General features: G+C 43.3%; 2 protein-coding genes across 3 annotated transcripts in view; both read left to right on the forward strand.

Moving 5' to 3' along the window:
* farp2 (FERM, RhoGEF and pleckstrin domain protein 2) overlaps positions 1–3009 on the forward strand; it is a 33352-nt gene extending 30343 nt beyond the window's left edge. For both annotated transcript variants that reach the window (XM_030726872.1, XM_030726873.1), the window contains 3 exons: positions 1201–1308; positions 1398–1549; positions 1634–3009. In XM_030726872.1, coding sequence (XP_030582732.1) covers positions 1201–1308; positions 1398–1549; positions 1634–1727 — 354 coding nt within the window. In that variant the 3' untranslated portion in view covers positions 1728–3009. The remainder of the gene's footprint in view (positions 1–1200; positions 1309–1397; positions 1550–1633) is intronic.
* A 3705-nt stretch (positions 3010–6714) lies between these two features.
* On the forward strand, positions 6715–21243 carry boka (BCL2 family apoptosis regulator BOK a). The gene is made up of 4 exons (XM_030728134.1): positions 6715–7403; positions 10977–11105; positions 13730–13893; positions 19598–21243. The coding sequence occupies exons 1-4, from the start codon at positions 7190–7192 to the stop codon at positions 19721–19723; spliced, it is 633 nt and encodes a 210-aa protein (XP_030583994.1). The 5' UTR covers positions 6715–7189; the 3' UTR covers positions 19724–21243.
* Positions 21244–25708: the final 4465 nt, after the last annotated feature.

Below are 25708 nucleotides of genomic sequence, written 5' to 3' on the forward strand. Positions count from 1 at the left end.
TCTTCAGTTGAATACACTTATAAATTCTCAGTTAAAATTCATTTAACAGCAGCAGTTCATTAGCAGCATTTCACTTTCAGTTGTGATTAACCTGACAGAGGGCAACGTTCAAGCCAGGAGCTGCTATGCTCACACTTGCATCTCTTCTGTTGGACTTTAATGGTAACAAACTTTCACATCTGCCAATCAGAGCTGAGGGCTTTGCTATGAAGCAGGATTACTGGGTGAGCGAGCTTTATCGAGCTTACAGCCAGTATTCTGTGTCCCAAAGGTGGCTGTCTTTACCTGGTTAAATCACTATAACTGTAACCAGTTATAAACTCCAATTCTTTTATTTACAACATGTTTTAAGTGAGTTGTTCCCCCAGAAAGTAATCTATGGTTCATATGTGCCGCTTGTTACACTGTACCTTACTAAGATCATGAATGAAGCCTGGCTGTAGAGTGATGTCACAGGAACGTGCACGTATTCAGTTGGTGATGCAGAAAATGTATAAATGTTTTTATAATTTGCTGCTCAGTCATTTACACTGCTGGAATCACAGCTGCTCAAACACAGGATGCACACTGAGGGGACACACACACACACACACACACCAAGAACACCTGTTCAATCATCTGACTTTGATCTGCAACAAACTGAAGCGATTTCCACGTCTCCTCCATCAAGCTGTGGGACGGGAAGCTTTAATGTTTCAATAGATCCAGTTTAAAGTTTCAGACTGTAAGGTGACAGCAGCACCAAGAGCGCGCTCGGCCGTAAAAAGGCTCAAAACTGTATTTGTGTAATTTATGTCTGGAACAGATAAGTTGAAACTGAAGAAAATGCTCCCTTAGCCTCATTTTGTACTGTTGTACAATGTTGGAACATAAACTGAATGAATCATCAGGAAGTTTGTTTTCCCTTCATCCTCTTACCTGCTGTTGCTGCTGAGTTGCCGGGTTAGTGTGTGTGTGTGTGTGTGTGTGTGTGTGTGTGTGTGTGTGTGTGCGCGCACATGCATGAGCCAAACACAACTCCTCAGAAAATCTGCTCTTTAAAACTACTACAGGTCAGAAACCCCACAGAGTGACAGCATGCATTAACACTTCCCCTTCAGTAGTCCTGATCAGACGACATCCACAAATCACACTCTGTAAACTCCAGTGTCCATTCATTTAAGCCGTTCTCAGTGTGTGCTGCTGCTCCGTTCTCTGCAGAACCAGCTGTCGGGTTACCTCCTGAGGAAGTTCAAGAACAGTAACGGCTGGCAGAAACTCTGGGTCGTGTTCACCAACTTCTGCTTGTTCTTCTATAAAACTCACCAGGTCAGCTCACACACCCTCACATTTATTTTTATCATCTCTGATAGCGTTCAAGCCCACGTGAAAACCCATCACTGATGTCTCGTTTGCAGGATGACTTCCCGCTGGCGAGCCTTCCGCTGCTTGGCTACACGGTCAGCACGCCCGACGAGTCGGACAGCATCCACAAGGAGTACGTCTTCAAACTCCAGTTCAAGTCTCACGTTTACTTTTTCCGAGCAGAGAGCGAGTACACCTTTGAGCGGTGAGTTAACACATTTCGAGTGTCCTTCAGCGGTGCAGCTGATCCGACAGCTCGGACTGAAGCGTGTCTGTCTGCTCTTCACAGATGGATGGAGGTGATCAAAAGTGCAGCCAGCACTACAGGCAGGATAAGCCTGCTCATACCTAAAGGTGGTCTGCTGGAGATCAATGGGAACTGAAATGAGCGTCGTGTGTCTGGAGGCTGGGCCTCGGGCCATCAGAGACTCCTCAGTGACATTTCTGTGTGAAAATTAACGACTGAAGGAAGCTGCCAGTTTTAACTGTTAACATGTTGATTCTAATGCTCCGTGCATTTTTCTTGATTAATGATGTAAATGGTAACATTTGTCCCAGTATACAGGATATAATGAAAGGGAGAGGTGTACATTATGATTTTATTTTTTTGCATGTGTTGTGCTCAGTTTGTTCATAGACTGATGGGAGATGCTGTTTTATGGGACCAACACAAAGGGCTTAACTTTTTTTGAAGGCTGAAGCTTTACTGGGTGCAGTGTTGTACTGTGACTGACTGGGATACAGATGAAATACAGTATGTGGGAAATGAAGGGACTGCAGATTGCACGTTCTCTTAACTGTACTTTGAAAGAGCTGAGGGCATTAGTGAGAGAGAGGTGAGGGGGGGAGTTAATGAATGTTGAAGCAAGTGGGAGACTCAAAGTTTTGGGAAGTTTTCAGGAATTCATGTTGCTGTGAGGAAAGGTGATTGGTGTGAGCAATATTGATTTCTCCGCTGTGAGGCCAGGCTGCTTGATGTGCCCCTCAGTGGGAGGATGCAACCAGTGTCTGAGAGTTTGTAAAGGGTAGCTGCTGTTTTACGCTCCTGGTTAGGTAGGCAGCATTGAGGTCAGTTTGGTGCTACATTTCTCTTTTAATATCACATGTATCCTGTTTATATATTGCATAGGGATAACTACTCGAAGACGTGCTGTGCAGCGATTCTTTTTTTTTTTTTTTCTCTAGTGTTTACTCTGTAAAATTTGCAGATTTTCCCTCTAAAAACTGAGAACATATTTTGAAGGAATCGTTTGTGCCCATGACTCTCGTGTATCTGACGCTTTCACAAACGGGAGCTGCACAGATGAAGTAATTTAGTGTTTTACATGAAACCATGGTATTATTTGGTATATGTATTTTTATGATGACTGGAATCTTTACCTTCTGTGCGTGATGTGTGATTATGTGTGTGCGTGTTTGTGCAGAGAAGCCAACCTTGTCGCCCTACCTGCACCTCTCCCCACCTCTGGAGCTTAAAGAGAAAGTGATGATGGAGGTAATCTCCAAACCATCAGGTGTTCTGTGTGTAAGAGGCCGACACAGTTAGCATCCAGTATGTTCCTCCTATTTATTGTTTAGAGTGCGATCAGGGCGAGGCTCCTGAGTGCCCTCATGTAGTCTTCATGTTATTCCATTGAAAGCCTAACAAATAAAGCATCATTTGAATCAGACTTCTGTGGCTTTCTGCTCACAGTGATGTCTCTTTATTATTTTAGGTTTAAGTTAAATTAGATGTTTAAAGCGGGCCTGATTATTCTTTTCCCTGTTTTCTATCGTGTGTATATTGTTCCAACGGTGACTGCTCACATTAAACGTGAACAGAAGTCCTTGAGGTGGGCACAGAAACTTCAGATTAAAAGTCTCTTTTGGAAGCGGGAACGCTGTCAGCATGAACCCAGCACACATTCAGTTTTCAGAGGTGAACGTCAAAGCAGGAACTGTCACAGGATTAAAACATCACCGCTTCCAGCCTGAGTGTCTATCAGACATTAGGTGGCGGCAGCAGCACAGGATGCTGCATGAGAACATGCACCCTCTGCACAGGTCTGAACCCCTGACTGTATGACATCAGTGTGGTTGTAAACTTTGTAATGCTGTAACGTTGGACTCTTTAACGTGGCGGTCTGTGTAGACTGACTTGCTTTTGGAGCCAGCCTCAAGTGGCTCAAGTGGCCATTAGAGGACCTGCGGTTTGTGACACTGGCCTTGGCTTCATTTTTCATGCTGCCTTCTTGGTTTGAACACATGACCCTCTCACTGTGAGCGCTAACCGCTGAGCCACCATCCTGCTGTTCAAGCCTTCCTCTCACAAAGAGCAGCCACTCAGACAGCTGGCTTTAAGGGAGCCACGATGATTAGTCTCAGGATGAACTGAGGGGCCGCCCCAAGGCCAAGTATAAAATTAATTAGAATGATTTTTAACCGTGCATTATGCAGATCTACTGTAATAGAGCCCAATAGTTCCCCTTTATGATCTTTTCTAGTCCAGTTGCACAAAACCTTCACTTCCTATACAGGTCAGCTTGTTTTTAAGCAACACTATCAATTTGTATCTTTTGAAACGGTGAAGACTGAAAGCAACTGTCCCTTCATCCCTGAAATGACTTTAAGTGGAACTTTAGTTAATAATGGTTTTCTTGTTGGGTGAGTCTAAAAGTATATTTAATATCAGAGGGGAAGCAGCCTTGGGTCTAGTTCTGTTGTTCTGTTGCTTTTCGTGAAGGAAGAAGGGGGGAAACATTACATAAAATCCTGAGGTCACATATGACTACTTGTAAAAATGTAATATAAAAATATGAGTAGGCATCTAACTGTGCATCAAACCTTATAAATGTCTCACCTGTCCTATTATAAAGCAACAGGATGAGAGGAATTTCTAAAGGTTTCAAAGCTCCGCTGTGATTAAATTTCACTTGTATATGCTGCACGTTGCTCGACTGAATGTAGATAATCCAAAAACGATGAGGCAGAAAAAGGTGTCGTTTTGCTGCCGTTTGTAGGCATCGTTTACAGGCCTGTACACTTTAAAAACGGCACACTCAAACTGTGTGTGCCAAACTCATTTCACCACATAAAATGAGCTCATGGCACATCACTGTATGCTGGATCGCCCACAAACATAATCCTGTGACCTTTTCTCATTAACTGCTGGATCTGCTGTCAGACTTTCAAACCAATCACATCACTTTAGTCTTAAAAAGTCGTTATAGGAAACCAACTCCGTGCCGTCATATTAATACTGTAACAGCAAACAGTTTTGAGAACCTAATTATGTACCAAGCTGTTCACGTTGTTTGTAAAATAGTTTGCGGTACCCCACCTGCACCAATACAACGAGCAGAGCTGCAACGTTGAGTGCTCAGGTCAAAGTTCATGAAAGAAGCTCTGCCTCTGCACACGCCTCCATTTAAGTTACATTCATTAAGGAAGTGGAAGAAGCTCCCTAACAGTTTGGAAACTTTTGCTTATGTATTAATGGCATAGTGAGGTTTCTGAACAGGGGCAATGACAAAGGCACCGCATTTAGTAAAAAAGCCAGCAGCACTCAGTCTATCACAGCCGAGGAGGAATGGGAACAGTAAATAATTGTATTACTGCAATCATAAGGAAGTGTAGCCTTTATTTTACATTTGACTGTGTGACCCTGTCAATGACACTGCTGCTCACCTGAGAAATGTTAACTTGAGGTTAAAATTTCATCCGCACAGCTTGCATAACCTGAAGTATATCAACAGCAAAGTGTACACTAACAACACTTCAGCTGAGTGTGTGATACGGGCGGCGTTTTGAAGGTAATAAGAGAAGTCCGCGCTCTCCAGTTCACGTGGTCAGTTACAGTTTGAAGAGTTGGTCTTTGTGTGTCATGTATTAGCAGGGATCTGTGAAGAAATAATGCCAGTCAGTCATAAAGAAAGCGGGGCATTCCTCGGGCATGTCCAAACAGCGTGAGCAGCGGGTGTGGTGTCTTCCCCAGAAACGCTGATACTGCTCATCTGCCGAGCTGATGGTTCGAGCAGCTCTCTGCCGGTGAGTGGAGAGGGCGCGTCTTCCTTTCAAGCAACAGTGTGCCTCACATGTGGCTGTCAGTGATGACAGCTTTTAATTATTACAGCACAAACACATAATTAGTTCCTGTGTGATTAGCTACAGAGCTGCCTGATTTATAGCCTTGATACGCTGAGGAAACCGGTGTAGTGTGTTACTCTCTTTGTTATGGCTCTTATCTGTGCTGTCACAGCGGGTTTACATAAAAAGTGACCTCCCTCATTTGAAATCCATGAAGAAGAAAGCAGACACGATGCGCCTCCTGTTAAATTACACCACCAGCCATGAGTCCACCAACAACAACAACCAGCCACTAGTTTAAAGGAAGGATTGCCTCCTGTAGGAAATGTGTGTTCTTGCTGAGCTGGGTGAGAAGCTTAAATGAACCACTCCTGTATTTGTATCCAGATACAAATCAGATACGCTCCCACTTCTGGAAATACTCCAGTAGCCGAGGATACGGCCTGCCATTCCTGGCTGTGATATCTCTGGACAAATAACCACGTTAACACTTTGTGCAAATGAACTCTATCAGAATTTTTTTTTTTTTTTAATTATCTTGGGCAGGGCAAGCCGAGCCCTTTCTCAAACTCAGCTAAACAGGCACAAGTGTGCTATCAGCTCCCAGATAAAGAAATGTGTTTAATATCAAATTCCTTCTTCAGCCTTCAGTGCAAAGAAAGTGTTAACAGGGGTGAGACAGACACACCATACCTCTCCCACACTACCTGTTAAACCCCCCACCCCACCCCCACGCTTTTAAGATCATGCCTAAAACTTTCCTTTTAATAAAGCTTATAGTTTAGGGCGGATCAAAGAGCATTTGTCCTCCACTCACCTCTTTATATGCCACTGCTGCATGTCAATGACATCTGTCTCATAAACTGTGTGTTTGTATTGCAGGGTCTTTACTCTGCATTCAGACACCTGCTGTTCTGAACTGGAGTTATACAAAGAAACAGATTTTTTAAAATTTTACTGTGGAACTGCCTCTGCTTAATAAAACACAGCTCTCGTGTTTCTGTGATCCCATGCCTGTTACTTTCAGCAGAAACTGATGGTTTATTGCTTCTAACGGAGCTGAATGACTTGAGTTTAAATCGCAATTTTCTTGTAGACACACCTTTAATAAACCCAGTTGTTGATTAACAGCTGAGATTAAACTGGGCCATGCTGTGTGTGTGTGTGTGTGTGTGTGTGTGTGTGTGTGTGTGTGTGTGTGTGTGTGTGTGTGTGTGTTTTATGAGGTGGGATGGGGGCAGAGGGGCGGTGCTTGTGTGGTTGCAGCTTATCTCCGCCTTTGCCTCCACGATAAGTTCCCTTAGAAGGAAAGCCTGCCTGCACACTGTAACGTGGAAAGCGCAAAATGTCAGTGAAAACCATTTTCTGCTTCATGACAGGTTCAAATGTAGCACGTTTAGGGCGATGGGGTTTATTACTTACTCAACATAGAAATTCGGGTGAGCGTGTTTGAATCACGCAGGATGTGCGCACACCTTTACGGATCCACGCAAATCTTTTCAGGAATAGTGTCTAACTTCTCCTTGAACTCTCCATCCTGGGGTTTCGATAGACCTTGATTGCGTTTGCATCCTGAAGCTTTATCCAGCCTAACAAAAGATATCCACAACCTAATCCGCGTGTTTGTTCTGCGGGATAATCTCCGCAAGTCTTCCATCTCCTGGAAAGGGCAGGAGGAGAAGGGTCGAACAGGGGGGCGTCCGCTGAGGAGAAGCGTCCGCTGAGCGAGGCAGTGGAGGCGGGGAGGTGAGCAGCGCGCTCCGCGGAGGGTGACGGGGGCATGGAGATGTTGCGCCGCTCCTCTGTGTTTGCCTCTGAAGTGTTTGATCGCTCGCCCACCGACAAGGAGCTGGTGTCCCAGGCCAAAGCGCTGTGCAGGGACTACATCCACTCCAGGCTGAACCGGGCCGGGATCGGCTGGTCCAAGCCTGAGCACGGACTGTCTGCGTCAGGTGGGACTCTGGGAGAAATATCGTCGGTCCTGCTGTGGCTGGGTAAGTTTTCGGGAAGCATTCCTGCGCTTTTTGCGCACAATAGTGCACTCAGTTCAAACAGAGACTCATGATCGCCTTCAAATGTGTGTCTAATATTCAAAAACGTTCCTACTAAAGTGGTTACCGAGTTTATCACTGAGGACATAAGGTTCATGTTTTCTTGGAGCTAAATGCCACAGTATATTTTTAATGATTTAACGTGACAGAGTGGGATTTATGATAAAGATATCAGTATTTAGTTTAGATTTCTACTTAAATGTTACTATTTTAAGCCAATAAAAATGAGATAATCCACAGAGGACTTCATCAGCCTGGATAAAGCAGAGTAGGTCTAATATTTCTTAGACCCAAATGTTTAAATGGAAAAAAACAAAAACTGAATAAACTGTTCCACATCTAGTAATTAAAGACTGTTTCAGAGCTTGGCAGGTACTTCCATGTAGATGTCATCATTTGGAAATGTGTGGCAGGAATACCTTTATTATTTAGTGGGTCATGACGTGATTCCCAGGAATCCCCTTAAAAATCAAGGTTAAAGTTTGCCTGGTATTTTCCTCCCTGGATGCTTGCCCAATATGAAAACTGATGTGATGCAGTTTCTTCCTCTGAGAGATTTCACTTTGCCTTCTGTGGTTATCCACCCACCTCCAGATAATTCACTGGAAACTCGTGTTGAAAGCAGGCTGCTCAGGTGTACTGAGGGGTGGGGGTGGGGGGGCAGATACTGAAACTGAACAATCCCTAAGTCTTTGGGCCATAAAGGTACTAAACACTCCTATACATTAAAATCAGTTTAAATCAAACTTTTCAAATATAAATAGTTCAGAATTTTTGGAAGCAATCTAATATGTTTTCATCATGTCTGAAATGTAAATCTGTACCTCTGACCAGAAGTTACACAACAACTCCAAACAGGGAGGACCAGTCTAACCCTGCTAACAAAACTCACGTGAAATCAATTCAGTTCAATTCAGTGTTATTTATATAGCATCGAGTCACAACAGTCACCTCAAGGTGCTTTATATAGTAAGGTAAAGACCCTATAATAATTACAGAGAAAACCCAACAATCAGAACGACCCCCTGTGAGCAGCACTTGGTGACAGTGGGAAGGAAAAACTCCCTTTAAACAGGAAGAAACCTCCAGCAGAACCAGGCTCAGGGAGGGGGGGGGGGGTCATCTGCTGAGGGGGGGCCTGAGGGGAGAGAGACAGGACAAAAGACACACTGTGGAAGAGAGCCAGAGATTATTAATAACTAATGATTAAATGCAGAGTGGAGTGTAGAAGAAACACTCGGTGCATCATGGGAACCCCCCCCCCAACCCCAGCAGCCTAGGCCTATAGCAGCATAACTAAGGGAGGGTTCACCTGATCCAGCCCTAGCTATAAGCTAGAGATCATGAAAGAAAGCTTTAAGCCTAATCTTAATAATAGAGAGGGTGTCTGTCTCCTGGATCCAAAAACTATGTTGTGTAAAATTATTTAGATCACAGACTATTTTTGGCCAGGTCAGAGACTTCAGGATGTTATTGGCATCTTTGGACAGCCTGGCTCTTTCCTCTGCTTCCAGTCTCCCTGTGGTGCTTGATTAATACTTTCATTCCAATGTTCACCTTTAAAATGGTTCCATTTAGAGTGAAATAGATAACAAAGCAGAGTTTAGGGCAGGTGTACCTTGAGATTAATAAGTGGTGAAATATGACCCTGCAGTGTCCATCTTAGTCAGATGCAGCCCTTGGGTGTCAAAAGGCAAAAATGATGTATGCAACATAGTTCAATAATGAGAGATCATTAGGAAGAACTGAACATGATTTATTGATATACAGAATTCAGTCAAGCTATTTGGCGAGTAGACTCCTACAACCCCCCCCCCCGCATGGAGACTCGGATGGAGCACTAAGTGACTTAGGTAAGGTGGAGAAGGTGAAGAGGTGGATTGCACGAATGAGTCTGCAAGGGAGAATGACAGGTAAGCGGTGAGACTTAAAGTTCACAGAGTGGAGGCTGATTGGCTTGAAGAAGGCAGGCACCAAGATGATTGGACGACAGCAATGATGTCAGCTTTGAGTTTGACAGCAGTGAAAATGGGAGAGCAGGAGAGGTTCCAGGTCTTCCTTATTGATGCTTTATAATTAGATTGTAGGCTAATGCAGAAGTGCCTTAAGCCTGCATTTTTTTCCTAATGGGCAGCAGAGGGCGACTCATTTGGTGTGAGAAGCAGTCTGGTCCTATAGATGTCTGTAATAAAATGGCTCTGTCGCTGTCTTCATCTATGACTTCAATAAACACTTTTCTGATGGGTTTATGCATTCGGCCACTAGTTTCAGGTCTTACTGAATAAAACATGATGTTCATCAGAAGTCAGAAGGGACAATAAAGCAAGATATCCTTTAGGCCACGACTGCGTCATGATTTTCAAGCTGCTGCCATGTGAGCTCCAGCTCTGGCTCGTCACTTCAAAATGGTGACGGTGAAAATGCTCAACTTGAGGCTTCACAACTTCACCAAAGAGTTTCTGAAAACTCCAGAGCTCCTGCTCTCTGGATTTCTGCTTTCATCGGGGTTACCTGCAAAGTAGTCCAAAGTGAACTGAGCCCTATGGAGCTGTTTCCCATTAATGCCAATTTTATGCCAGTTTTTTTTTTCTAGCAAAAAAAGATCTAGATCAGGATTTCTTTGATAGAGGAGGTCACGACAGTAGATCAGATTTGTTAGTGTTTTGATAACAGTAAAATACCTATATGTGAGTATTAGGGATGCACAACAAATTTCCAGCACTATCCTCCTGATGACCATCAGCACAGCTGCTTTCTGCACTCCTAATGTACAGGATGTCCATAAAGTCCTTTTACAGTTTAAAAAAATTACAAAAGCAAATGAACAGACAAACGTGGAAATTATTACAAAATGAAGAGTAGATACTGAAGTTGTTTTTTTGCTTCATTTAATACACTGTTAGTTGAACCCTGTAAATATTGTTTATATAATTATTTGGAATCAGGTGATTGGTCAGTTAAGGCTTTTCAATCAGCTTATATTAGCCCTGTATGAGAAATGAAAGAACATATCTGTTGTTTGTTTTTAGTTTTGCATTATAATTGTAACAATCTTTGCAAATGCTGAAATAAAATGGGATGTTTTGGGGGTGCTAGAAGCCGGCGTTATTTAGTTGCATTCATTGAGGTGAGTTTTGGGGAAAAACAGCATTAATAGGAAGAAGAATGGCTCTCCTTAGAGCAGCTCCAACTATGTTTAATATGCAGCCTTTGGTCTTAGCATTCACCTTTATTAGCCATCTAACTAACCACTGCATGATATGTCTGTAGATGATGATATGATGACAATATCATCATCTACAGACATATCATCATATATTAGGATATGGCTGTAGATGATGACATTATGATATGATGGTATGATGATATGTCTGTAGATGATGACATGATGATATGGCTGTAGCAGCATACCCCCTGGGTCTGCTGACTTGAGCACCAGAGCCATACAGTTTTGCTTTAACTGTGTTTTTGGACTAAATGCAAGTAAGAATTATGTAAATTTGATGTTTTGGTCAGGTGATGAGTTGGAGTGCCTCCGTCCCAATGTGTACCGTAACGTCGCCCGACAGCTGAACATCACAGTGGCGTCGGAGGGCGTGGTGTCCGATGCCTTCCTGGCTGTCGCTGCAGACATTTTCTCCACAGGTAGGTCCAAATCTGGTAAAACGAGCCATGCAGACCTACGTCATGGGAGCGAATGTTAGTGCTTTCTTAACAGGTCTAACCTGCACAATCCTGGACTGGAAAATGAAAGAAGGGAAGTTAATTTGGTCATCACTGGGAATACAGTAAAGAAATACTGGAGTTTGGAGAACTGACTTCTATATTTTTGCAAATTGCAGATTACTCAGATGCTTCACAAAAAAATAACACCATCTGTTGTCATGTAAACACTTCTTATTTAGACTGACCCCAGGATTCTCCATTAGTGAGAAACATTTTTAGGGCTGTCATTATCCCCTTACAGGAACGGAGCTGCAGGGAAAACATTCAGTCCATATTAGGTTAACACGATGGTGGAATGAGTGATTGTTACAGACAGTTTGGACCCCACCCAGAGAGTGCAGTCACGAGTCTCAGCTGGCTATTCCTCAGGGAATTTAACAAAGCAGTCTGATGAAAAGGTAGTTGATGCAGACTAGGGGAACTCCAGTCAGTCAGTAATTCAAACAAATCATCTGCCCAATTCACCTCTGATTATGACGACTTCTGAAGGGAATTCAGTTTAATTCTAGAAACAAAAAAGGAATCCAGGCCTCAGGTTGGAAACTCATCTGTCAGTGAAGACAGTGTAAACACGGACAAGCGAGAAGAAGAAGAGAACAAAGAGGAAGTCCTGAGCAGCAGTAGATTATGACCACAGACTTGTGTAATCTGCACGAGTCAGAAATGTCATTTGGTTTCCTGCATGACAACAATAAACTACAGCTACAATATATTCAGGCATCCTAATGCAACACTGTGTGTGTGTGTGTGTGTGTGTGTGTGTGTGTGTGTGTGTGTGTGTGTGTGTGAGAGAGAGAGAGAGAGAGAGAGAGAGAGAGAAAGAACAAGAAAAACTTTACTGGACTCTCCAAATCTATCAGCTCAGCAGAATTTCTGCATGCTTATTTTGGTTCTACTGTCCATAACTTTACTATTTTTAGTTGGTCTCATTACTGTCATCAGCATATTTTTAATGAAAAAACTCACAAACTTCCTCCTCAACACCAAATACAAAGACATACAAACTGGCTAACACAGGCCATGTTCCCACATGGACTCTGGAAAATGTAAAAAGAATCAGGTCAGGAAATTACCCAACATTATCCTTTATTCACACATGGCACACACGGGAGTTAACTTCAGATCCATTCCCACTGAGGGAAAATCCTCCGTTAGCCGATAGTGGTGCCCGGATAGAGCACGTGTGCTTCGAGCGAGAGAGAACAACTTCAGAAAATGTCCCAGCTGGGAATACATTGTTCCGAGTTCACAAGTGAAAATGGCCTCTGTGTGCAATAAGTTATCAGCTTTGGAAAAATAGATTTAGCTCAGAACAAGATGCACTCTGAGAGCACCAACCAAGGCAGCCCCCCTCTGCCAGGATGTCCTTATAAGGGAATCATTGTTTTTTTGTATGTATCATTTAGTTTTCTCCGTTCCTTTAAACATAGTTTAGAAAGTTTGTAGTAAAAATCCGATCAGGGCAGTGTGACAGACGTTTACTCTGATTACACAAACATGTAATCAGAGTAAAGCCCAGGTGATGGAGAACAGCTACTGATCTATAACAAGTGGGCATGAATAACTGTGCTTATTATATAAGGAGGTCAGCCTGAAGGAAAGGCAGATGTGAACTGTAAAAGTGAGGTCAGGGGTCAAAAGTGACAGGATATTTGGATGCATAATGTGATATTCAGAATCCCCATATATGAGCATCATTTCCTGAACGCTGCTAATACAAACAAAGGCAGCAGAATTTTAAGCAGTTTTAAAGATAAGACATTTTATGACCTTGTTTGACCTTGAAGAAGAGGTCAGAGGTCCAAAGTAAAGTGATATTTAGAATCCCCATATATCGGTCCCTATATGACTATATGCTGTCAGTACAAACAATGGCAGTGAGAAACATAGTTTTAAACATGCAGATCAATCCCAGGCCTTTTATTTATTTTTCCATTACCTTTGAGTTCCTCCTTCTGGCCTTTTCCAGACAGTTAACAAAAACCTAAATTCCTAACCCAGCAGATATTGATCTACAAATTTCCAGATTTCCCTGTTAAGAGAAACCGGAGCTCTTTACGAGTCTGTAGGAATGGATCGGATGACAGAGACGGTTGGAGCCCAGGCTCGGTTCGTATGTGTTGGGCATATAAACAGGACAGAAATAGTCTGAAACGTTGACTGTAAATGGTGTGGAGGCAGAAAGCTCCACTGAGCATGCAAGCTCAGTTGGGAAAATGATCTGCTCATTAATCTAGCGAGGCATTCTGCCTGCTGCTCTCCCAGGTCTCGTGTTTGGGTTTTCTCCTTTGTGGGTCAGAGGCATGCAGGCCTGGATCCTGCTGGAGTTTGATCATTTGTTCATCCACCATTAACAAAAGCTGCTGACAGGCACATTTGTTGCACTAAATCCTACTGCAAATACTCAAAAAGAGCAGGGTCACGCCACTCGTGAAATAATGATTTATGTGTTCATACATCAGACAGCAGGACGATGATGCTTCTGTGGATATAGCTTTAAAGAAGGGTATTGATTAATTTGCTCCTTGTGTGTCTCTCATCAGGTGTCACATGGGGAAAGGTGGTTTCCTTGTACGCTGTGGCAGGAGCCTTGGCGGTGGACTGTGTACGCCACGGTCATCCAGCAATGGTCCATACCATTGTTGACTGCATGGGGGAGTTTGTCCGCAAGAGCCTGACCGCCTGGTTAAAAAGGAGAGGAGGCTGGGTAAGACACAGTTATTACTTGTTGCTGTGTGAGTGTGTATGAATAGTTTTGATGTTGTAACTTTGTGCCAACTATGAGAAACCTAACCAAAAATGGCAGCTGGCATCTGTGGGTTCAGTAATAAGCACTTATAAAACCAAGAAGACGGGAAACCATCAGCTAATCCAGCCTGTTCAGTAAATGCCGCTCCTCACTCAGGCTGTACCTGTATGCAAACAAAGCCAGTTTGGGCTTTGTGGTGGTTTCTCTATCCTGCTGTTTTCCCCTGGGCACAACACATGGCTGCCCCTCCCTGAGCCCGGTTCTGCTGAAGGGCTCTTCCTGATAAAGGGAGCTCTTCCTCCTTACCGTCACCAGCTTTCTTGCTCATTTATGATCTGTTCTTTCTCTCATGTTGTAGAGATTTTTCCTTTCAATACAAAGCACCTTGAGACAACTACTGTTGTTCACTGGCGCTATTCAAATCAAATCAATGGAATCAATTAGATTTTATCTAAATATTTAAATCCAGTCCTATAACTATTGTAATGTATTGACACATTCACATGCAGATATCTGTGAATGCATAGAAGAGATTTCTGGTTGTTCCCACGCTGTATGTGAAGCAGGCACATGCGCTCAGACGCTTTGCTTCAGGCTGTATGAGCAGGGTTCAGATTAAAACCGGAGTCTTGTGTTGACATGTAACTTCAGAGTCACGCTTCAGTTTCTGCTTCGAGTCTCCACGTTTTCCTTTTCACACAGCCTTTGTGTGACCTCTTCGTCCATCACCTTCAGGTCGTTTCCACTTACCGTGTATCTACAAATCTTTACCAGTTTGGAGAATATTTCTAACAATTTTCCTGATGACTGAGCTCAGATTTTCACTGGAAGTGCACACCCTGCTGTGCTGGGCGTGGTGGTTATCGGTCCCGACATGTGTGTCATTCAGCCTAAATACTCTGCAAAAAAAAAAAAGATCAGTGTGAGATATGCATTACTGTGTGTGTTAGGACAATCTGCTGAAGTTCAAAATGAATGGGGAATTACTCTGATGCAGTGTAATCATAGCTAATCACATTCATTTTGGACATAAATCAGGTTTAAACATTTTTTTTCTGTGGGTCAACTATTGTTCCATTAACAAATTAGAATCGACAGTTTTGCCTCTGAATTATAATTTTCAGAACATCTCCACCACCTCACTATAGTCAGGTAACATTAGATATTTAGGCATAAATCTTTCCGCCAGGCTCTCATTCTTAGTACGGTTAAATTATATCCCTCTATTAAAAACACTGATCTCACACATTGGAATGCTTTACCTGTATTCCTCATGGGGAGTTGCCACCATTAAAATGATGGTTTTGGCAAAAATCAACTGTTTGTTTTCACTGATCCCTAATAAACTTTCTGTTGCTTGGTTTAAGTCACTAGATTTAAATATGTCAAATTTTCTATGGAAGAACAAACCATCACAAGTAAGTTTAAAAATGTTACAAAAGCCAAAACACAGTGGCAGAATTACCAAATGTTTATTACTATTTCTTAGCCAATAGATTGCAGGACATCTCAAAATGAATCAAATCAAACTTGTTAGACAGCCCATGGTTGGACCTAGAACAAGCACCCTGTGGAAAAGTAAAAATCTCTTTCATTAGCTCCAGTATTAAGCATCATAACTGCTTTAAAAGCCTTAGTATAAACACCTCTCTGAATTTTTAAAAACATCTAAGTCTTCATTTGTCCCCTGTAAAATAACACCCATTTAAAGCGATCCAGATATTTGTCAGAAAAAGAAAATGCTGGATTTTCCGTTGTCATGATAAGGGTATAAAGAATCTAGAGCATCCTCTTCAAGACAGAAACTTTACTACATTCCAAGAACTTGTATCAAAATATGGAATCAATACCAGCAACTCAAGTCCAACCTGCAGGAAAGATTCAGTCTCAATCAGCTGAATTTAGAAATACCTACATGGGTACTCAAAACCTCTGGACAGAAATACAGTAGAAATCGCCTAAGTTGGATGCAAATGGCCCATGGAATTTTATCCGACTTTTTTTTTTTTATTCGATTTGTGCAACTTTGACTTATGCGATTTCTACTGTATGTTTAAATCTCTTCAAAATGACTAAAAGTCCCAACTTACAAATTATACAATACAAAATTCTCCATAGAACACACTGTACAGGACAAAGGATGTTCCAAATGGGCCTTACACGCACTGTACTGTAGAGAGTATATGAAGACCTGTCCATATGGTTTAGTTGTCGTGTCCCAACTTCCCCCAGACTGTGCATTTTAGGTGACGTCAGTGAATTAGTTATGGAGGCAAATATATCACACATCATTCTTACTGCCTTGTGCATCGCTAAGAAAACTATCCTCATTAATTGGAAATCAAAACATAAACTGTGTATTACTCAATAAAGAAATTTACTAGTACGTCACATTAGTATGGAGAGAATGTCTGCTTCTTCTAAAAACCAATTGGATGAATCTGATTCTCTCTGGTTCCCACTGGTCAGCTCCATTACTTAGCGGGGGTGTTTGGCTGTGGTCTCAGCTCCCAGTGTGCCTTGTAGGTGGCTGGGATAGACTCTGGGGGACTGCGTGTGGCTTCCTGGGACTGCAAACCTGTGGCTGCCTTCTTGTGGTGTCTGTGTGTTTGTCCTGGTTGTTGGTGGTGGGGGGCTTAGGTGGGTGCTGCCTTGCGGTCTTGGGGTGTAGGGCCTGGAATGTTTGGGGTGGCAGGTGCTGGCCTCCTCTGCAGGGCTCAGGGTGAGGGGTGGTCTGTGCCGTCCCAGGAGCACCACTGTGCGGGGTGGGGTGGGTTGGCCCAGCCCGGCCCGCATCAGGATGTCTGGTCTGCGCTGCAGGGATTCTGGAGCGCCTGCGGGATGGAGGGGGTGGGGTGTTCAGGTGAGGGAGCAACCATCATATACCAATATGGGGTAGTTAAGGATGTCTTGTTTTGAGTAGGCTGCCCTCTGCAGTGGGGGCAGGAATTCAGGTGAATCCAGGCTAAACTGATATGAGGTGGGAAAATCCTCATGAAGCTCTCTGTAAACTGGATAAAGATTAAAAACGGTGAATGTAAAATTTAAATTGTACTGAATCTCACCATCATGCCCTTAAGAAAGTAAGAAAGTGTTAATTCCAAAAAGAAATCACGTAGCTGACTTCTAGTTCCTGTAAACAAAGTATGATTGTAATGGGCGGTTCTTTCAGATGGAGGTAAATGGGTGTTTGTGCAGAGGATGATGGATCTAAAGTTTTGTTTAGTTGGGATATAGTTCATCACATCAGTAGCAGATGCTGGGAGGACACAAACCAGTGAAGCTCACTGTATTTAATAATCATTAATCTTCTCAGTGCTTGCAACTGAGAGGATTAACAGCATGCTCCACCTGTGTAAAGCACTTCATATCATGTTACACCCACCCAGATCAGAATGACAGACTGGTTTTCTTTGAAATGAACTGGAATTCTTTGTTGACAAAAAAATGCCAAAACCTGGAGCAAATGCTTCAGACAGTAAGTGGAAGATCTGCTGTAGAATCTGTTTATGGGAAAAGCCTATCTGATAAAGTCCTGCAGGAACAGTAGTTTGTGTGTGTGTGTGTGTGTGTGTGTGTGTGTGTGTGAGAGAGTGAAGTGGAACAATGCCTGACAACGTGCCTCTGCCCATGTTCTGCTCTGCTGGAAAGAGCACATTAATGTCTGTCCAGCAGAGCGGACCACAGGCTGGTGAATACCCGCCCACTCTGAAACATGGCACCCGAGCCCGTTTGTTCAGGGAGAAGTGGAGTGTAACAAAATAAAGAGCAATGCATTGTATAACTGACCTGCTGAGTACAAATGAGCGACCTGTTTTCCACTCTAAAACAGAGATGTCTGCTCTGAGAGATGATGTCAGTGTGTGGGGAAGCCTAAGAGAAGTGTTTAGTGCCAGCACTGACACTAAACTGTGGTATTTCATTGTCTGTAACGGTCTGTTGAGTAGATAGGCTCGTATTGTAAGCACTGCTGAGAATTAAGTGTGGCCTCTGGCTTTAAAAGAGCATTCTTGTGGGCTGGCTGAATATCTGCAGATTGTCAGTTTCTTAGTGGCAAATGAAGGAGGCATGTTGAAAGTGTAAGGTCTTCTTGTGTCTGTTAAAGCCTGTGAGAACTAAGTCATCATCCCTGAGGAGAAACTCTACCCCTGTGTTTTGGGGAAAAAAACAAAAGGACTCTTTGGGGAGGGAAAAATGTAAAAATAGCTTTTGATGTGTCCGTCTGACTACAGAGACTTGGCAGAACAACTTTCAAAAATAACATATCCTCATAGCCTAGGGACAGGGCTACTTAGACCTCAGAGGGTTAGAACAATAGACTGCATGGATGTAGCCACTGTGACATCATGAAGTCCTGTTTTGAAATGTCAATCTTAGCATAACGGTCGCTGCAAAGTTAGATTTTTGGAGCCGCAGTTATCGGCTAACCTTAGTTAGCTTGATTAGCATCCATAGCAGCTTTCAGGTATGGAAAATGAATCTAAAACATGAGTGTGAAAAACTGCAATGCAACGGCCAAACGACTCAGCTTTGCAACATTAAAAAGCCTGTTTATAGCCGGCTACACAACAGTTTGGGCCTTTATAATAACTGCACAGTCATTTGGTATCTGACAAATAACACGGTTTGCTCTGTGGGATAGGCCAGCCAAGAAGTTTGTGCTTCAGTTTTGGGCAGTGAAGTTCTGGGATTATCGTGGACGCTGGTTTTTTTCCTGTGTTTCTGTGTCTTAGTTTCATGTTTTTGTGTTTCTTGGTCTGGCCTCTCCAGGGTGCTCTTGTATCTTGTGAAGGCTTCATCTCTGTGCTGGGGGCTCCCTGATCACTCACAACCTGTTTTATTTTGTTAGTCCCGTGTGTCCCTGCCTGGGAATTTTTAAATTCTTTTAGTGGATTTGTTGACAGTGTAGAGACAGGAAATGGGGGAAAGACATGGGGGAAGACATGCAAGGAAATTGGAGACAGGCCGGGACTCGAATCCGTGCCACCCGCACCGCAAAGCAGCATATGCATGTGGTCACCTGCTCCACCACTGAGCCACCCAGGCACCCCTGGAACCTGCTTTTGACTCCTAAACCTACATCATATGATTAATTAGTCTGTAATTTAGCACTAATTAGCAGGTCTTAGCTGATAATTTGGCACTCCACCCTTTGGTCCACATAAGGTCACTTCAGGCTTTGAAAAACTAACATGGTGGCTTCAAAATGCCAAAATAAATGAGTGATTCTAGTTCCTTTGTCCATCTTTGGTATACAGTCTATGAGAATGAGCGTCTCACAGACACAGATACCTGCTCGTTAGAGCTGAGCAACAGAAGAACAAGCACATTTCACTCACCTAAACAGGAGTTCAAACTTCACAAACAGTTAGTTTAAAATTAACAACAATTTTCCACATAAATGTATTAAAAATCCTCATTTCACACGAAGAGATGTCCAGTTCAGTGATTAATGAAGTAAAGTTTAAGCCTGACTTATATAAAAAGGAAGCCCTTGTGCAGTTATCATGAAGGGGGAAATGATTTTTGAGCAGCAGGCTGTAAACATGTTCGTTTCTCCTGTAAGTTTGGACGTCTTGGTTTTTATTTCCAGCCTCAAAGTTGCCACTTGTGTGGAAACTCCTGCTGTTTGTCATCTTTATTCCCTTTTGTGCCCCTGCAGGTGGATGTAACGAAGTGCGTGGTGAACACTGACCCCAGCTTCCACTCTCACTGGCTGGTGTCTGCTGTCTGTGCCTTCGGGCACTACCTGAAGGCGGTCGTGCTACACCTCCTCCGGGAGAAGTGAAAGACACAGTGACACATTGGATTGTGAGCGCGCTGAGCGGCACCGCACACCATCAGCACCACTAAAGCATCCACTGCTCTGGATTATGTTTACACTCATTTGCACTGAGACTTCGATGATGGACACCCACCCAGTTCACAGACAGTGAACTCTCCTTGCTTCTTTGGCTTCCCGTCTATTTATTATTTATGGTTACATCGTGGCACACATTGGATGCAAATGTATAAAAACTGCATCTGTAAACAGGTTTAGCTTTTCATTTTTTCCAGAAACTACAGATGCATGGTTTGTGGAGAATTGGCTGCCCCTAGTGGTTCTAAATGGTAATCTGCAGGATCCTGAGGCCATTCATTAGGATCTGATATTACAAAAATCTACACTTCTCACCTCGTTCCCTATTTCAGGTCTTTATTTTTCTTATCATGATTGGCAGCAGCTTTGACATTCCCTCTCCATTCCTGTGGTCACTCTCTTACATCACTCTGAATCACAGAAGAAAGGACTTTAAAGGGACAGTTCGTCCCAAAGCCAATTTTACTCAGTGCTGTTTAACAGTCTACAATTTTCAGCTTTAGAAATGTCTGCTTTCTCTTGAATATAATGAAACTTAATGGCACTGGCCTTTTGATGCTCAAAGCACTGAAAACCTCTTTGCAGAAATCATTAGTCCAATTTCATGTAGGAACTATTTTCTTAGCAACATTGGAGCTCAGCTGGGGGGGTCACAGTGTTTACATCCAGTCACAAACCCGAACGTCTCGTCATGGCTAAATCCACGCTTCCCTCTGCACAGTGAAACAGTTAGCAAGTGTAACCCGGTAGAAAGAAAGTAATTCTCTCACAAGTTTGCAGATTTTTGTTTTTTCGTTGTTTGAGAAACCATGTCATGGCTTCTGTAAAAAGTCACAGATTATTACCCATAAAATGACAACTTGGGTGAAAACTGATTAGGTGTGTAAGTGTGATTACATTCTGATCGATGCGATAGGAGGAGTAATGATTCTTGTGAGTCACGGATGACGACTCCTTGCCGTGGCATAAGCTCATTGGTCCTTGGGCCAGGTGAAGCAGGTGATGCTGAACCAGACTGATCATTCAGACCACAGACCAGAAGAAATGCAGGTAGTTTAGGGCGAAATGTCCCTTTACAGATTCATGTGTCATAAAAAGGGTAGACTATACATTTTATTATAATTGGTGAACCCATATTAAACATTATGATTGCAAATGTTAAAGCTGGCGTACTTTGTGTTATTTATGATTATTTTATTAGGATATAAAATGAGAACATTTCCCTGCTTACACCACGGCTCTACGTACAGTCCCCACAGCGGTCACTGTGAGGCTGTTTACAGTGAAACAGCAGTGATGCAGCATTTTTTTTTTTTTTTGAGCACTTTCATTTCACAAGTAGAATTTATTCCCTGAATAATTCCACTTTTGTATGGCATGTAGAATAAGTACATGTTTGTGAATGGTCTTTGTAAATATGATGTAAATAAAAAGTTCTTAAAACAGTCTATAAAGGCTGGAGTTACTCATGTTGAGCTGCAGCTGTTTTCCAATAAACAAGAGCTTCTGAATAAATGATAGCTCATCAGTAAGGTGGACATTCACAGGTGTTTTCAGTGCTTAATGTCCCCTGCTTATGCTCCACATCACAAAACTGATCTCTAGATTATTTTCAAATAATTAAAAAAATACTGAAGTTGTTCCATCAGTTTGTGGTGGCGAGTGTGCTGTTCCATACTGCAGTCTGCTGGGGGCAGCATCAGAAACAAGGACGCTCGGACAAACTGGTGAGGAAAGCTGGATCTGTAATTGGAGCCAGACTGGACACGCTGGGAGAGGTGGTGGGAAAATGCTCACTAACGATGTTCGAAGCTGAACAACGCCGATCGCCCACTTTATAGCATCTTTATGGAACAAAAACACATCAGTGCTGGAAGACTCCTCGATACAGAAAATCATTCGTACCCACAGCAGATGAGCTGTCAGACATGAATTTCTGTCTGGGATCAATAAAGTTATTCTTCTTCGTGACACAAGCATAATGACATGCTGTGTCTTCATGTGAATATCTGCATTTTCAGGTTAAAAGAAGCTGTGTGCACACTGTTATTCCCACCTGGTGGCTGACCCAGAGTGAGTGGAGTCAGGCAGTGTTACAGTTATTTATGCCTTTTTAAAACGTAATAAATAAGGTCAGACTTTGGGGTCTCCAATCACAGGGAAACACTCTGACCCTCATTTTCTGACAAAGCCCTTTTTACTCAGTGTAACCTGGGCTTTACTGCATATCTGTGAATATTAAGAATATCCTGCTCTCCTTCACCTTTCCACTGATGGCAATTTAGGTCATTAATGTGTTGGTGTTTTCTATATAATCACAAGCTTACAGTTAGAGTTTGATTTGTTTCCAGTTAACTTATTGCCATGCTTTTAGCTCACACAAACCTGTGAAGACCTGTGAATCTCAGGTTTGCCTATTAAAATACTGATGACCAAATTGTTTTAAAGTATTTTCTGCAGTTATTTATAAATATTTTCCTGTTAAAATCTCTGTAAATTTGCTAAATTGATCAGCTGTAATATTAATGGTAGCTGCAGGCTTATCAAGATTTCCTATGTCTATTCATCTCCACTGCCTTCCAAACTGTACCATGCCATCTGCAACAGCCTGGAAACTACGATTGGCTGTTGTTTGTGGATTATGGTTCAGCATTCAATATCATCCTCCGAGACAGATTATTCCACAAAATGTCCAACAAGGGGGGCACAAGGCTGTGTTCTGAGTGCATTCTGTACTCTCTGTACACATATGACCGCACAGCATCCCACAACAATAAACCCACCATCATTAAGTTTGCAGATGACACTACAATGCTAGAACTCATCACCAGAGGAGTGATGAAAGGTACAGAAGGGAGGTAGAGAGATTGATGGACTGGCGCACAGAAAACAACCTGCTCTTAAATGCATGTAAGACAAAAGAGATGATCATTGACTTTAGGATAAAGGGGGAGACCACCCCCTCTGCAGATAAATGGTGAAACAGTGCAGGTAGCCTCTTATGCTGCGTTTCCATCAGCGCGGCTCGACTCAGCACGGTTTGTAGGCATTTCCATTAGTACCGGGTACCAGGTACTTTTTTAGTACTCACTCAGCCAGGGTTCCAAGCAATCCCAGGCGATGGGAAATTGTGATGTGGAAGAACAGCATGCCACTGATTGGCCAGGGAGTATTGTCAGTAGTTGAGTCATGAGAGCGACTCCTTCACCAGAATCAACCGGGCCATTTTTACAACCTGTCAGCAAGAAACTGGAGCAATGGAGCAAAGCACGGGGAATGCCCAGACCGACAGTTTGCAGCCGTAGTTTTGCAACAAGAGAGCCATGTGAAACGCACACACAGCATAGAGATTTTAACCCTATACTGCCGGGCGATCACCGCTGAAGCACCCGTTACCTGCCCCTACAAGCCGAACAGCCGGTTAACACCGAGCGCTGAGGCAGCTGATCAAAGGAACTTTGAATTACTGTAATTATGTGACCGTTTATCCTATTGGAAAAATTCAAATGGTTTCTGAAAGCTGAGAAACTGTACTTCACAACCAACATAGGGTTATTACAATAACTGTTGCCGTAAGTACGTGACCAACGGCACTTTTGAAGTACACTGAGTCGATTATGACATGTTCAGCGGTATATGGTTAATACTTAACAATGATAACCTTCATCCATTAAAACATTGTACGGAGGACTTATACATGATGACGATAGTAAACTGGCCTTAGCTATGTTAGCTTGCCTCTATCTCATCCACTGTTGTGTTGTGTTTTGAGGTGGTCCTCAAATGGAAACAAAACAAGACCGTGGCGAGATGCGCCGAGTCGAGTTGACCCACACTGAGTAGGTACTAATGAAAACACGGCACTACTGTAAATTCCTGGGCACACTAATCACATCAGACCTCTCGTGAACATCAGCAAACTGGTCAAGAAGGCACACCAGCATCTCTACTTCCTGAGAAACCTCAAGAAGGTCAGTTTGTCACAGCAGACACTGGTGTCCTTTTACCACTGCTCCTTAGAGAGTGTCTTGACACATGGCCTCCTGGTGTGGTTTGGAAACAGCTTGGCAGCTCTCCAAAGAGTAATCAGTGCAGCCCAAAAGATCACCAACTCATCCTTACCTGCCCCAGAGGAACTCTCCAGTTCTCGCTGTTGTAGCAAAATATCAAACATCCTGAAGGACCCTTCCTACCCTGCCCACCCCCTGTTTTCAGCTCCTCCCCTCGGGCGAGAAATACAGCGCTGTTAAAACACACACTACAAGACTGTCAAACGGTTTATTTCACAGAGACATCACTGATCTGAACCCATTCCTCAATGACAACCGTGTGCAATAATCTGTCTCGTAAAATAACCTTATCTATTACATGCGCAATACAGTTTATTTTTGTACTTTTCCCCTTGTATTATTTATCTTATCTATATTTATGGGTGTATGAAGGTGTATGAGTGTATTAAGATAAGATAATACTTTAATGATCCCACGATGGGGAAATTTGCACATTACAGCAGCTCATTACAGAGAAGAAGGATGAATTAAACAAATTAAATAAAATAGAATAGAAAACACTATATACATAAAATATATATTAATACACATATACATATACACACATATACATCAAAACACTATACACATTTGTAGCCAGTGAAAAAATTTGTATACAGCATACACAGTGTGCTTTATGGGTGGGAGTGTAATAAATAAAATGTATATATACTGTGTGCATAAAGTGATGGCAGTGGAGGTAAAGTGTCAGGTGACTCATGACATCATGATGTGTTGTACAGTCTAACTGCTGTTGGAATGAATGACCTGTGAAAGGGCTCCTTCCTGCAGCGAGGATGTTTGGTGATGGTAATGGATGTCAGCTTTGCTAACATCCTCCTCTCACCCACCACCATCACAGACACCAGAGGACATCCCAGCACAGAGCTCGACCTCCGCACCAGTTTGTCGATCCTGCTCCTGTCCCTTTCGGTCCATCCACCCCCCCCACCCCAGCAGACGACTACATAGAAAAGAGCAGATGCTACCACTGAGTCAAAAAAAGTCTTTAACAGAGTCCTGCAGCCACCGAAGGACCTCAGTCTCCTCAGCAGGTGGAGTCTACTCTGGCCCTACTTATACAGGACGTCTGTGTTTGTAGTCCAGTCCAGCTTGTTGTTGAGGTGAACACCCAGGTACTTGTAAGAGACCACTGTCTCAATGTCCTTTCCCTGGATGTTCACCGGTGCTGCATTCCTCCTTCGTCTTGCTGGCGTTGATTTGGAGAGTGTTGGTCTCACACCAGCCGACAAAGTCACCAGTGACCCCCCCCGTGTTCCTCGTTGTTCCCATCCGATGATGGCTGTATCATCAGAGAACTTCTGTAGGTGGCAGTGGTCTGTCTTGTACCTGATGTCTGAAGTGTACAGACTGAACAGAAAGGGTGAGAGGACCATGCCCTGTGGCGCCCCCGTGCTGCAGACTACAACATCAGACACACAGTCATGGCACCTCACATACTGTGGTCTGCTGGTGAGGTAGTTGATGGTCCATGCCGTCAGCTGCCTGTCCACTCCAGCTCCATCCAGCTTCCCTCTCAGCAGTGCAGGCTGGATGGTGTTGAAAGTACTGGAGAAGTCAAAGAACATGACCCTCGCAGTGTTCCCCTCCTGCTCTCCGTGAGAGAGGGATCTGTGCAGCGGGTGGATGATGGCATTGTCCACCCCGATGCCAGGCTGGTAGGCGAACTACAGGGAGTCCAGCGCTGAGCTCACCAGTGGGTGAAGGTGGTGCAGGATGAGCCTCTCCATGGTCTTCGTCAGATGAGAAGTCAGGGCCACGGGTCTGTTGTGGTTGGGCTACTTGGGCTGTGCGATCTTTGGCACTGGAACTATGCAGGAAGTCTTCCACAGTTCAGGAACCC

This window comes from Archocentrus centrarchus, chromosome 4 (genome assembly GCF_007364275.1).
Source record: "Archocentrus centrarchus isolate MPI-CPG fArcCen1 chromosome 4, fArcCen1, whole genome shotgun sequence".
Classification (NCBI taxonomy): Eukaryota; Metazoa; Chordata; class Actinopteri; order Cichliformes; family Cichlidae; genus Archocentrus; species Archocentrus centrarchus.

What these genes read in the sequence shown, in the direction of transcription:
- boka (XM_030728134.1), top strand. Translation starts at nt 7,190, where the DNA reads ATGGAGATGTTGCGCCGCTCCTCTGTGTTTGCCTCTGAAGTGTTTGAT. An exon ending in GTCGGTCCTGCTGTGGCTGG is followed by an intron (nt 7,404 to 10,976) that starts GTAAGTTTTCGG and finishes TGTTTTGGTCAG; the next exon opens with GTGATGAGTTGGAGTGCCTC. An exon ending in TAAAAAGGAGAGGAGGCTGG is followed by an intron (nt 13,894 to 19,597) that starts GTAAGACACAGT and finishes GTGCCCCTGCAG; the next exon opens with GTGGATGTAACGAAGTGCGT.